The 14,833-nt window shown below is 44.2% G+C and overlaps 1 protein-coding gene across 10 annotated transcripts in view; it reads left to right on the top strand.

The window, feature by feature from the left end:
• The window catches only part of DOCK3 (dedicator of cytokinesis 3), a 448,426-nt gene that overhangs the window by 354,295 nt on the left and 79,298 nt on the right, over window positions 1-14,833 (top strand). For all 10 annotated transcript variants that reach the window (XM_053296419.1, XM_053296418.1, XM_053296424.1 and 7 more), the window contains 3 exons: window positions 4,007-4,111; window positions 5,939-6,080; window positions 12,876-13,042. In XM_053296419.1, the coding sequence (XP_053152394.1) occupies window positions 4,007-4,111; window positions 5,939-6,080; window positions 12,876-13,042 (414 nt within the window). The remainder of the gene's footprint in view (window positions 1-4,006; window positions 4,112-5,938; window positions 6,081-12,875; window positions 13,043-14,833) is intronic.

Below are 14,833 nucleotides of genomic sequence, written 5' to 3'. Positions count from 1 at the left end.
TTCTAGGCCTGATGGCCTCATGCACTACCACAATGCCGTATGCAAAGCTAAGGATGCGCAATTTGCAACTTTGGTTCCTCCGTCATTTCCGTCCAAAACTCGATCCACAGACCAAGCGACTTCTACTGCCACGAAAGATCCTGTCCTTGTTACAGTGGTGGACAAAGGTGGCACATCTCTTAAAAGGAGTGCCGTTCAAAACATGGTTACCATCGTTTACCCTGACAACGGACACATCCATGCGAGGCTGGGGGGCCCACATGGGGAACAGAAGAGCTCAAGGCCTGTGGAATCAGAAGGAGGCTCTGATGCATATCAACTTTCTAGAACTACTTACAGCATACAGGGCTTTGCTCGCCTTTCAGAACAGCCTACAAGATACGATAGTCCAGTTGCAAAACCACAGATGGACAACACCACAGCAAAAGCCTATGTGAATAAACAAGGGGGTACTGTGTCACGTGTACTCTGCAACCTCAGCTTCCAAATATGGAATTGGTGTATTCCGAGAGGACTCCACTTGCAAACGGTACATATCAAGGGCACCCTAAACTGCTTGGCAGATTCGTTGAGTAGAGAAACTGTATTGCATCAACACGAGTGGGAGCTACACACGAAGATCCTTCAGGATCTGTGTATAACATGGGGACAGCCAGAGGTAGATCTATTTGCGACAGAAAACAACAGGAAGTGCAAAGATTATTGCTCCAGGATGGGTCTGGGCACATGATCCAAGGGCAATGCCTTTCAATATCAATGGATAAGGAGCTTGTTCTACGTATATCCACCGACTCCACTCCTTTCCAGAGTAGTGGCCAAACTCCTCCAGGAGCGAACATGTGCAATCGTGATAGCTCCATGGTGGCCTCGTCAGCCTTGGTTCACACAGCTACTCAAACTGTCGAAGGGGACATACATATGTTTCCCCAAATGGAAGGATCAGCTATTGCAGGATCAAGGCCAGATCCTCCACCCCAACCTTTCAGTGCTCAATCTAACAGCCTGGAAGATAGGCTTCTGAAGACGATCCTTCTGAACACTTGTAAGATATCTACGAGACAAACTACAAGGTAAAGTGGCAAAGATTCTGCTCCTATCCTTGGGAGCATCATTTTCGACCTAAGGAAGTTGATCTTAAGGAGGTACTCCTTTATCTCACCTCCTTGAAGAGAGTGGGGTTGGCCAATGTATCTATAAAGGTCCACATGGCGGCTTTGTCATCACGGCATGCAGGCTGGGATGGCAAGATTGTTTTCACACACCCTAAATGTAAGGACTTCCTCAGAGGAATAAATAATCTATACCTACCTGTGAGGCAAACTGCTGAGAAATGGAGCCTTTCGCTGGTCCTAGGGGCACTTACAGAAACCCCTTTTGAACCCATGGCTACTCCATTGTTAGAATTAACAACCTTAAAAGCACTGTTCTTAGTAGCAATAACCACGGCGCAGAGGGTTAGTGAACTCAGGGCCCTCCGGGTAGATGAACCATATACCAAGATTTGTGGCTGAATTTGGACGGGCGGTTTTGAAAATGATCCTACCGTGGCTTAATGCACCCACCACCTTGTACAGCAGCTTGTGATTCACTTATGGATGTCTGGAACCACTATCCAGATAAACAGGTTGCTTACCTGTAACAGGTGATCTGTTAGTGGTTCCATACATTCATAAGACCCGCCCGTCCATCTCCGCTGCATTCATGGGTAAGCTAGAAGGATAAGCGATGGTACTAATCTAGAAGGCTTCAATACTACATACTTATACTCTACATCTTAAGACCAGTCATGCTCAGTCAAACTGAATGGCTTATCACAAAGAAACTGACGAAACGAGACGCCTAACCGCCATTTAAAGGTACTGCAGTCATGCACTGCCGGCGGTTGGGTGTCTTGAGGAGCTAGAGAATTCTATCCAAAGTATGGTCTGTGCAGGCGCAGAACCCCAGTCCTTATGAATGCATGGAACCACTACCAGATCACCTATTACAGGTAAGCAACCTGTTATTCAGACACTATAAGAACATAAGAACAGCCCTGCTGGATCAGGCCCTAGGCCCATCTAGTCCAGCATCCTGTTTCGTACAGTGGCCCACCAGATGCTGCTGGAAGCCACAGGCAGGAGTTGAGAGCATGCCCTCTCTCCTGCTACTACTCCCCAGCAACAGGTACTCAGAGGCATCCTGCCTTTGAGGCTAGAGGTGGCTTTTAGCCCTCTAACTAGTAGCCGATTATAGACCTCTCCTCCATGAAGTTATCCAAACCCTTCTTAAAGCCATCCAGGTTGTTGGCTGTCACCACATCTTGTGGCAGAGAATTCCACAAGTTGATTATGCATTGTGTGAAAAAGTACTCCCGTTTGCTGGTCCTAGATTTCCTGGCAATCAATTTCATGGGATGACCCCTGGTTCTAGTGTTATGTGAGAGGAGAAGAATTTCTCTCTATCCACTTTCTCCACACCATGCATGATTTTATAGACCTCTATCATGTCTCCCCGCAGTCATCTTTTTTTCTAAACTAAAAAGCCCCAGGTGTTGTAGCCTTGTCTCATAAGAAAGGTGCTCTAGGCCCCTGATCATCTTGGTTGCCCTCTTCTGCACCTTTTCCAGTTCTACAGTGTCCTCTTTTAGATGTGGTGACCAGAATTGTATACAGTACTCCAGTGGCCGCACCATAGTTTTGTATAAGGGCATTAGAAAATTAGCCATTTTATTTTCAACCCCCTTCCTAATGTTCCCTAGCATGGAATTGGCCTTTTTCACAGCTGCTGCACATTGAGTTGACACTTTCATTGAGCTGTCCACCATGACCTCAAGATCCCTCTCCTGGTCAGTCACTGACAGCTCAGATCCCATCAGCATATACTTGAAGTTGGGGTTTTTCGTCCCAGTGTGCATCACCTTACACTTGCCAACACTGAACTGCATTTGCCACTTTGTTGTCAACTCACCCAATTTGGAGAGATCCTTTTTGAGCTCTTCGCAATCTGTTTGGGATTTCACTACCTGAAAGAGTTTGGTATCATCTGCAAATTTGGCCACCTCGCTGCTTACCCCTGCTTCTAGATCATTTATGAATAAATTAAAAAGTACCAGTCCCAGTACAGATCCCTGGGGGACCCCACTTCTTACCTCCCTCCATTGTGAAAACTCTCCATTTATACCTACCCTCTGTTTCCTGTCCTTCAACCAGTTAGCAATCCACACATGTACTTGTCCCCTTATCCCATGACTGCTAAGTTTCCTCAGGAGTCTTTGATGAGGAACTTTGCCGAAAGCTTTTTGGAAGTCCAGGTATACTACCTCAACTGGGTCACCTTGATCCACACACTTGTTGACACTCTCAAAGAACTGCAAAAGGTTTGTGAGGCAAGATTCCCCTATGCGGAAGCCATGCTGGTTCACTCCCAACAGGGCCTGTTCTTCTATGTGCTTTACAATTTTATCCCTTAAGGGAATCTGTCCATATGGTGAGGTCAGGGTCTTGGGCTTGCATTCCTCTTCTCCATGTTCTACACAAATGTAGAATGGAATGCCCAAATTAGAGATTATTACATTTATTTGAACTTGGGATTTCTATAACCATGTCAGACTCTTCTTGAAAGTGATACACATTCCATTAAAATCAGTAGAAGAAGAAGAAACACCATTTGTATTAATGGATCCAGCTTATGCTTTTAACATGAAGTCCTATACAAAGTTATTCACATGGTCTGAATCGTAATGATATGCATATAAACTTTAAACAAGATTGCACTTTACTATTCAAGGCTTTAAGTGAAAAAATGAATCGTCTGCAGATTCATCTTCTAAATATATGGGACTTATAATTAAGTGTTTCACTGATTCATTGTTTAATTACTAAAAAACTGAACATGTTTTTAAAAAACTTTTGTGGATGGCACTCTATAATGACAAATTGTTATTTGCAGGTCTGGTATGCTTCATAGTGCTTCACTTATAGCAAGAGTTTTAAATTCAGTGTTGCTTTTTTCTTCCCATCCACAGAAAATGGAAGCTACCTATTATGATAATATAATGGAACAACAACGACTGGAACCTGAATTTTTCAGAGTTGGTTTTTATGGGAGGAAATTTCCCTTCTTTCTACGGGTAAGCCCATTCAGTACCTGCCCTAATGTATGAATTATGGTTGCAATTTGCAATGAAAAGATTTATTGTAAATTTTTTAGAGAGATAGGAAGTATTAGGCTTTCATTCAGTTTAGTGATAAGGTCTAATCTAGAAGATAATACCAACTAATAAATACAATTCAAAGGTTGAAATTTCCACTAGACTGGTTTCCACTAGACTGGTTATTGTCCCTGTGTTTTGTTGTTTAATATTTATTATTGTTTTGTAACTACCAGAGATATTTAGCTTGTCCTGTGAGCCCTCCAAAGACACACAAAGATACCCAATGCTTTGCACTTGAAGGTGCTATAGACATAAATACAATGTTTTTTCAAACTGTGGTGAAAAAGTGGCCGTATTTTCAGGGGACAAAGCAGGTTGCAAAGGATCGGGGAAACTGGCAAAAATCACCTCTCCCCTTGTGTAAGCAGAATGTCTTCCACAAGTAGTAGTCAGGATGCTGCCCATCGTCTTCTGTATTTTAGCATTATTTAATATTAGTTGCTTTCTTTGGACTTGTGAAATTTTAAAAAACAAGAGTACCTAGTATAGTTTTCTGCATCATAAAGCCATTTACTTTGCATGTAGTGACATACACTAAAATTACAAATAGATGGAATGGGATGTCTGCGGGAGGTGTGTGTGTGTGTGTTATTGTTTGGTTCTCACCAAAAGGTTATTACAAGTCACCTGGTGTTTAGTTTGTTGTGAAGTTTTTGTTGTTGTTTTGCTGAAATCTGCTCTTGTGCAGCTGAAATCAAGGCCTGAAATTCCTATTTGGCCACGTCCCCCCAAATAGGCAGCAGCCATGCTGGCTATGCTGTGACATCATAGGTGCTGTCTTCTTTGAGGTCTTGTCATACTGAATATGGAAAGTGAAGTTTCTTGAAATAATCTGGCCCAAACCAATAATGACTTTGAAAAATCCAGAAGGCACAAGAACTATGTAGTACCAGTGTACAAGAGCACACTGGAAAAAATATTTGTGAATGTATCTAAAGAGAAAAGAAGTGATGAAAAGCTTGGGTAGATGCAGTGAGAAGAGAAAAGTTGTTCAGTGAAAAATCCTTGTTTTTTGTATGTCAGGACCATTTCAGTGTTAGTACAAATAAGTTATAAAATGTCTATTATCCTCCAATATTGTATTTTAATGCATATTTTAATTTGATATCCCTGCCCCCATTTTAAAGAGAGTAATTATGTGAAGAAGGTGGGGAATGAACAGTTTCATAGGAGTGGAGATGAGGGTTGTGATGACCACAAGGTTAGTATTAGAGCCGGGATCAAGCCCGATTCCAGCAACTCTCACATGCAGCCTCACATGCAGTCCCTAGCCTGGTTAGGCTGTTCATGAGAACAGCCTCTTTGACTTTCTGTTAAGGCAACCAAGGCAGCGGTATATAAATCAATCAAATAAATAAATGTTACAAAGGACAGAAACAGAGTTGTCATGTCTTAGACCACTGATGGTCTTCTCTTCAGGATCCAATACATGAGCTCCTAGGTTTCTTTTTCATGCCTTCCCTCAGAGCTGGTCCCTTCTAGAACTGATTTTGGGAGCTCCTTTGGTCTAAGCTCTCTTCTTCTTTCCCTCAAGGCATACAAGTATTGAGAAGTCCCTGAGAAGGTGGGAAAACAACTGCTTATAGTTATATTACAATTTTAACACTTTTTGGGGGGTCATGTGATATTTTGATTTTACTGTAAAGAACATTTATTTTGAAATTCTGTTCTGGTATCTACTGTGGCAAGAAGAGAACAATATAGAGATTTATTGGCTTTCATACTTCTTTATTTTCTTCACAGAATAAAGAGTATGTTTGTCGGGGCCATGATTATGAAAGACTGGAGGCCTTCCAACAAAGAATGCTTAGTGAATTCCCACAGGCCATTGCGATGCAACACCCAAACCACCCAGATGATAGCATACTGCAGTGTGATGCCCAGTGTATCCTTTATAAAAGTTTCAGCATGAAGTTAATAAAGCTACTGCAAGATGTAAAGGGTTTCATAATTAGGACTTTTGATCTTTTCCACTACTTTATCTTGAACATTTGGAAACATTCGTCACATGAATTTGATTTATTTATTTTTTGGTCAAGAGTGAAATGGAAGTCAAAAATAGTGAACATTGGTTGAGATGTGAGGGGAAGCTTGAATTGTGTGGGATAAAATGAATCTATTTTTGTGCGTTGTTTCCCCTTTTGTGTGTGTTTTTGTAGTGTGCCTTCCCTCCTCTTTTCAGGGAAAACTCTGTGTACTATATCCTGTGTGCATTTTATACAAACATTTACAGATATGATCCCTTTATACATGTTCATTTCACCAGTCTGTCACAGAGATATCTTCTGTAATTTTCTGAAAGAGGATATTATGTTTTTAGTTATTTTCTGTTCAGTCAACCATACTGCAGAAATACCATGTGAGTGTGTGAGCTACAATGTACACATAATGCTTTCTCACCTGCAATCTTCTCCTTTCACTTTGATGGAGTGACAGCTCACTGAAGTCAAAGGATTTAACGAAATGGCTCTCTGCACACACATCCTTTGACTTCAGTGAGCCACCCCTCCCATTTTAAAATGTGAATGCCGACATAAAAAGGAGCAATGTGTGCACATTGCACTGTGCATGGGACTCTGATCTTGCTGAATATTTTTCTGTTTCGTTCATTCCATTTCACTTTTACTTTTGTTCTTAAGATGATTTGGATTCGCTTAAGTGTGTCATCTTTATAACAACTTGCAATGTGAATAAATATGAAGGCAGTAGTAAGTAAAGAAACATAATGCTTAATTCAGTTACAGCATATTTAAACCTGAATGCCACACCAAATTTAGAATATTTGAACTAAATTCACTTGCTAAAGTTAGGGGAGAATTGGTACCAGTGTACAAGACCCTGGTGGTGTTACTTCTGAAATGCTATGTCCAACTTTCATGATCTGTGATGCCTATATATGACCAAGAAAAAGTGTTCAAAGCAGGAACAAGTACAAAGAAGAGCAACTGTAATGCTCACAGAAATATCTTCCTCATGAGCATAAATTAAAAGGTCTTGACCTGTTAGTTTAGGAAAAAGAGGATGAGAGGCAATAACACAGATATGGTGGACAACAGAATAAAGGGGGAGAGTACTTAAATTCAGTGGCTGACATGCCACTCTGTGTAACACGGGCGGACCCACCAATGCTACTGCAGGGCTTTAACACAGTGATGCTGCTGTACAAGAGGGCCATTCTGGAACAGTTTACCCTCACACAATCACAGGTTGCACACTCCTTGCACTATTCCCAATGCAAGTAGCACACAATCTGATATCACACATGGTTAAGTTATTCCAGAACAGCCTTCCAGCACAGCAGTGTCACCGTGTGTATTAGAGCCCTGCAGAGGCACAGGAGGATCTGCACCACTTACTATGGCACAAGATCTAATACAGGGCTGCACAATAGGGATGTGCATGAACCTGTTCAGAGGCCCTTTTAAGGGCCTCCGAACTAGTTCGAACTGGCTGTTTGGTTCGAAGGTGGGGGGGGGCATAACTTTAAGGGTGAGGAAGGGTGTCCTTACCCCTCCCACCACGTTTCCCCTGCTGGCACTCCATTTTAAAAGTGTCCATCAGGGAGGCAGCGGACCACTCCACCGCTCCATGTCCTCTTTGGCTGGAAGTAACAGGAAGTGCCCAGCATGCGTGTGCATGTAGCGCTCGCTTGCGTGCACGCACACTGTGCGCACATGCGCTGGGTACTTCCTGTTACATCCGGCCGAAGAGGACATGGAGCAGCAGGGAGGTACGCTGCCACCCCAACAGACACTTTTAAAATGAAGCGCCGGCGGGGAAACGCAGCAGGAGGGGTAAGGGTACCCTCCCCTTCCCTTAAAGGTATCCCGCCCCCCGGTCTTTGAACCATCACCCCACCATTCCATGCACATTCCTACTGTACAGCTTCGGCCCTCCAGCTGTTGTTGGACTACAATTCCCTGACTATTGGCCACTGTGACTAGGGATGATGAGAGCTGTAGTTCACGAACACCTGGAGGGCCGAAATTGTGCAGCCCTGATCTAATGGCTATAAGCTGAATTGAAATTAGAAGAGGATTTAACTATTTAGAACTATGAAATTTTGTCATAATATCTCAAACAGCTGCCTAAACTCTTGCTTAAACTCAAAACCCCTCCACAAAAACCCTAAATACTTCCCCCTTTCCCTTGAAAAGTAACATTCATCCTTTTAATATCACAGCGAAGGATTTGCACCAGTTTCATTTTATCATTTCCTGCTGCTGAAAGATGACAGCTCATGGTTTATACTCCCTCTGCTGCTCCAGAGGCAGGACAATGAAAATCAATTTGGAAAAGATTAAATGGGCCTGAGGAGGATAACCCCACCCAGTTCTGCTGGTCCTGCATCTCCTCCAGAGGCAGCCTTTTCTGTCCTCTCTCCTAAAAACCCTCTCTTTCACATCCTTTACCTAATCTTTCTTTTCCAGTTCTACTTCTTTTTTCTCTCTTATCCTAAACCAAAAAAAGCCTGTGTATTTACTCCACTTTGTTCCTTCTTTTTACCTCTGCTCTGGAGTCAGCAGCCAGGATGCAGAGTGGTCCCAAGATCCAGAACATCCTTGTTCCTAGGAGGAAACAAGGCAATGCTATTTTAGTTTCACAGAGGTGCTCTAGCAGCGCACCAAGCGCCCCTCGGCCCTGCTGCGAGGCTCAACTGACCCAGGGAGGTAGGCAGCCAACCCTCCCCAATCTGCCCATGAACCAAGGAAGTGGTGTATGTTCTGCCATGAGTGCCATGGGATCCAGAGCTCTGATCCCGTCACCACCATTGTTCCCACCTGCTCCTAGTCCTCACCAACCAGCCAGAGACCATTCACCCTATCTGGAGGGCTTGATCTGGGCCACAGAGGCTGTGAGTGCAGTGAGGAGTCCCATGGCAAGAAGGAAGGAGGATGTGCAGGCCCAGCCGCCTCCATTAGACCACACAAGTTGTGTCAAAGAAAGAACACAAGAAAGGGCGTGAAACCAGAGTGGGCACATTGGAAGGCACAGGGGTGGGGTCTAGAACCCCTTCTTCCGAGGGTGATTCCCAACCAGATGATCTAGGGCCAAATAAACTAGCTCCTGTGGACTCCCCCCGTACCAGTTGACCTTACTGGGGATCACCCCCTTCAGATACTTTAGATACAGTCTAGATCCCGCCTCTAGAACAACCGCTCCCGGGGACCCCACCATTCCAGGGAACCAGGATCTCAATGATGACACCAGAGAGGATGGAGAATAGTCAGAGGACCAACATACTGAATCCCTTTCAACCTCTCAGAGACTTTTTATCTCTGATGACTTTGCCCCTCTACTGAGTAAGACAATTCACACCCTGGGTTTTCAACCGGGCTCCCTGCAAGAGGACCGATCCAGTTCTAAGGGAGCACTTGTATTTCCTAAAAATAGGACCAGGACAAGAATTTTCCTTTCCCAGAATTGTTCAGTGACACAGTGAAACAGGAATGGGCAGCGCCTGCCATAACCAGGAAGCCTAGTACAGTGGCTGTCAGGTTTTACAGTTTCCCTGAAGAAAGCCTGGAACTTCTCAAAGTGCCCCCAACTGAAGGACCTTCTTTCAGGCATAGTGCTTCCAAAAGATTGAGACAGCCCCCTTAGGCATCCATCTGAGGAAAAGATAGAGTCATCCCTCAGGAGGGCTCGCGAAGCATCTTCCCTGGCTATCCATTCCTCTACAGTCGCATCCATCATCTCCAGGGCTTTGCTTTTGTGGGTCGATGATTTGATTCAAAACTCTCCAGAGGACCCCACACAGAGACAAACTTTGTTAAAGTTCCAGAAGGCCCAGACCTTCATGGCTGACGCCACTATGGATTCAGTACGTTTTGCAACCAGGTCCAACCGGCCAAGCCACTCTGGCTGAAATATTGGCAGATGGATTCCACCTCTTGCTCGAACTTGGTGGCTGTACTTTACGTAGGTTCCAAGCTATTTGGCAATGAGGCTTTGGATAACCTACTCATCTAAACCAAGTTTAAGAAAAAGGGCAACACACAGGGAATTCCATAGGCAGAATAAATGGTCCTTTCATCCCTTCAGGGCCCCTTTCAACCCTAGCAACAGGGACACCAGAGCACAGCATCCTTTTTGAAACAAGTTCAGACCACCTGAAAAACCTACTGGTCAGCAATGCCAGCCCTTCAAGGATAAGCCAAAACAGCCAGACAGAAGTACTGACTTGCAGCCACTCCTGGTGGTTTCCTAAGCCCAGGGGCTTAGCACACTTCTTTCACGCCTGGGAACTCTCCACCAGAAACAGGTGGGTCCTTCAGACCATTCAGCATGGGTACATGATAGATTACACCACTACATTCAAACAGGTTCCTGCAACCCCACATTCTCATTCACATATCAAGCATATGGCCTCCTATGGGCCACCCAGCATCTAGAAACTATAGTAGCCATAAAGCCAGTACCTCTTCAACAGCAAGGCAGATGAGTATACTCTATTCTCTTCACTGTGCCAAAAAAGGACAGCTCCCTCAGGGTGGTCCTGGAATTCAAATTGCTCAACAAATTCATCAGACTAAAAAAATTCAAAATGGAGATCCTGAGGTCGATTGTGGAATCCCTCCACCACATGGAGTACTTTGCCTCCATAGACCTGACAGAGGCCTATCTCCACATTCCAATCCATCTAGACAGTTGGCCATTCCTTCACTTCAAATATACGGGCAGGCACTACCAATACAAGGCCTTACTGTTCTGCCTGTCATCAGCACCCATGGTGTTCACGAAGGTAATGGCACCACTAATCACATTCCTCTGGCTCCAGGGCTTTAATGCGATCATGTTGTGGTAAGGAAGTAAGAACCACTGGAGCAGGCATAGGTGGAACCTGGCCCAGTCTACTGCCTCCAGGGTTGCCACTATTAGCCCCAATAGGCAAGCTAGAGTTAAGAGTGATACCCTGTTGTCTACAGAGATCAAATGTATTGTGGCCAGGATGTTTTGAATGTTTTCCTGTGGCAGGATTAGCCTGTCTATGGTGCTGTCCAAGGCACCAAATCTTTGCCTTTCTGGATGATCTGCTCCTCAGAGCACCAGAATTACCATCAGCCCAGTCATACCTGAGACTGTCACTTCAAGTTCTGTCCAACCACAGACTTCTAGTCAATCAGTCAAAGAGTCAACGTTCTCCCTCTCAAACTCCACCATCTGGGGGTAGTAATACACACCATCCTGGACAGGCTAATTCTGCCACAGGAATGCATGCAAAAGATCCTGGCCACTCCTGGTCAGCACAGAGATCATGGCAAAAACACACATCATGCACCAAGGAGGAACCAGGTCATGCTCCCTACACCAGGAAGGAACACGTCTCCTTCAGTGAGTGGAAATGCATCTGGCATCCCTGAGGGCACATCATGTGAGCGGCATTCTGAACACCAAATAGAATAGGCTGTCAGAGAGAGCATAGCACTTTAGATGTTTAAAGACCTGTATCCAACATACTGAGCCATGCCAATCATGGGATGCCTTGTTTGTGTCCTATCTTCCTACCTCTGTGGGCCAAAAGGTATCAGAAGCCACTATTGCCAAATAGATCAAAGCCTGCATATCTCTCACATATGACACACTAAAGATACCAATTTTTATTTTTATTTTTTTTACGTTTTATATCCCACTCTTCCTCCAATGGGCCCAGAGCGGTGTACTACGTACTTATGTTTCTCCTCACAACAACCTTGTGAAGTAGGTTAGACAGAGAGAGATGTGTCTGGCCCAGTGTCACCCAGCTAGTATCATGGCTGAATGGGGATTTGAACTCAGATCTTCCCGGTCCTAGTCCAGCACTCTAGCCACTACACCACGCTGGCTCATCAGTGCCAGTGCCCCTCCATATCTCTGCTCATTCGACCAAGGCCGCAGCAGCAATGGCAGCCTTCTCCACAAACGCTCCTCTGCCTAAGATATGCAAGGCAGCAACTTGGTCTTTATCGTCTATTTTCACTAGACATTACAAGATGGTCACTCAGTGCTCTGCCGAAGTGATATTTGGTAGAAGAGAACTACAGCAGGTACTTCCTCAGCAGTAGCCCCAGACACTCCCACCCGGGCTTATCAGCTGTGGCATATCCCACGAGATGTCATGTTTCAGCAGCGGGGAATAGAACATTGGTTACTTACCTTGAAGGCGTCTTCCTACTGCTGGATATGAAGACATCTTGGCCCACCCTAACTCTTGATAATTTTTTAACTTTACAGGTCCTGTAGTCTTTAAATGACTACTAAGTCAACTGTTTTGAAACAGGGCTCAGACGAAAGGATGGGCATGGAAAGAAAAGCGAACTTCAATGTCATGTAATCTCAACCTAAGAAAAGTTGTGGGTATTATTTGGGGAGGAGATTGAGGGTTTCTTTACATAATAAATTGTTTTTGATCACATGTTACAGACCACTGTAAATCTATATGGTTTGAACCTACTAAAAGTATATTATTTGAACAAATACATAGATTCAGGAGCTACTGGCAATCACAAGTCCTGTACTGCATGTGCTCATTGTATGCACTTAATTTTCAAAAACATTGTAGTGCTTCAAATGTTAACAGTTCAGTGGATACAGAATGCACATTTGTCATGTATACTTGCTAATAGTGTAATGTTAATCTGATGACTTTTCTTGTTTGGTGCCTATGTCCTTTTTTTCCTTTGACTGGACTGTTTTGCAGATTTGCAGATCTATGCAGTGACTCCCATTCCTGATAATATTGATGTTCTGCAAATGGACCGTGTTCCTGATCGCATAAAGAGCTTTTATCGAGTTAACAATATCAGAAAGTTCCGCTATGACAGGCCTTTCCATAAAGGCCCAAAAGACAAGGAAAATGAATTTAAGGTTGGACTGCTTAATAATATAGTAACACTCTTTTATACCAGATAAATTTGTTTGTTTGTTTATCATGTTTTTATACCGCATGATATGTAAATCTCTAGGCGGTGTACAATTTTTTTAAAAAAAATTAACAGTCAACACAGTTTAAAATACATGAGACACAATAAAAAACAATAGCATAAAACAGTTATTAAAACAAATTATTAAAATTAATTCTAATTAAAAGCCTGTGAGAACAGGTGAGTCTTGAGGGTCTTCCTGAAAACAAACAGAGAAGAAGATATTCTTATTTCAGCAGGGAGCATATTCCAAAGCCCTGGGGCAGCCACAGAGAAAGCCCTGTCCCGGGTCACCACCAAACGAGCCAGTGGCAACCATAACTGGACCTATCTAGAAGATCATAACTGGCGGCAGGGTTCATGACAAAGGAGCACTCTCTTAAATACCCTGGACCCAAGCCATTAAGGGTTTTATAGGTAATAACCAGCACTTTGTATTTCATCTGGAAACATATTGGCAGCTGATGCAGTTCTTTTAAAACCGATGCTACGTGGTCCCTTCGTGTTGTCCCAGAAACCAATCAGGCTGCCACATTCTGTACCGATTGTAGTTTCCAGACTACATACAAAGGCAGCCCCATGTAGAGTGCATTACAGTAGTCAGCTACTGTTTTAAGGTCATTTACCTCCAGAAATGGACGTAGCCAACATATCAGCTGACGCTTAAAAAGCGCTCATGGCCACCTCCTCAGCCTGAGAAACCAGGGAGAGCTTTGGGTCCAGGAGCACTCCCAAGCTACATACCTGATATTTCAGGGGGAGTGTAACCCTATCCAGAACAGGCAGATCTAAACCATCTCCTGGAGCCCGACTCCCCCACAGTCAGTACCTCCATCTTATTTGGATTCAACTTCAGTTTGTTATCCCTCATCCAGCCCATTACTGCTTCCAGGCAGGCATTTAGGGAAGATATGCCATTTCCTGATTAGGTTGACATAGAGAAATAGATCTGGGTGTCATCAGCTTATTGATAATACCTTTCACCAAACCTCCTGATGATCTTTCCCAGCAGTTTCATGTAGATGTTAACAAGTACTGGAGACAGTATGGAGCCTTGTGGAACTCCACACTTCAGTTCTCACTTTGCAGAACAACCATCTCCAAGCAACATCATCTGAAATATACTGGAGAAGTAGGAAAGGAACCACTGTAAAACAGTGCCACCCAATCCCACCTCCCCCAGGCGGTCCAGAAGGATACCATTGCCAATGGTATTGAAAGCCGCAGAGAGATCCAAAAGGATCAGCAGAGTCACAATCCCTCTGTCGATAGCCAGTTGGAGATCATCCATCAGGTCGACCAAGGCTGTCTCAACCCCATCACCCACATGAAAGCCAGTTTGAAATGGGTCTAGATAATCTGCATCATCTGAAACTGCCTGGAGCTGAGAGGCCACCACCCACTCAACCTCCTTGCCTAACCATGGTAGATTGGAAACAGGTCTGTAATTAGCTAACTCTGAGGGATCCAATCCAGGTTTCTTCAAAGGTTTTCTAATAATAGCTTCCTTAAGACAAGAGAGAAACATTTATAATATTTACCAGACCCTCCCTGACAGATGAGATAAGCCTAGTGTCTGTTATGTGCTGTCTCTTTATTGGTTTTATTGTATTTACTAATGTTTTTAAGCCTGTTGGATAACGGGTGCTAGTGGAGCTGTGCGCTCCAGACCCCCGCCGCCATTCCCCCTCCCGCCACCCACCGCCGCCCGCGGCTCCGGCCGGGCCCGCCGCTG

Source organism: Hemicordylus capensis, chromosome 2 (genome assembly GCF_027244095.1).
Source record: "Hemicordylus capensis ecotype Gifberg chromosome 2, rHemCap1.1.pri, whole genome shotgun sequence".
NCBI classification, from domain to species: domain Eukaryota; kingdom Metazoa; phylum Chordata; class Lepidosauria; order Squamata; family Cordylidae; genus Hemicordylus; species Hemicordylus capensis.
The sequence above is the reverse complement of the archived record's forward strand: the minus strand, read 5'-3'. Positions and strand labels throughout refer to the sequence as shown.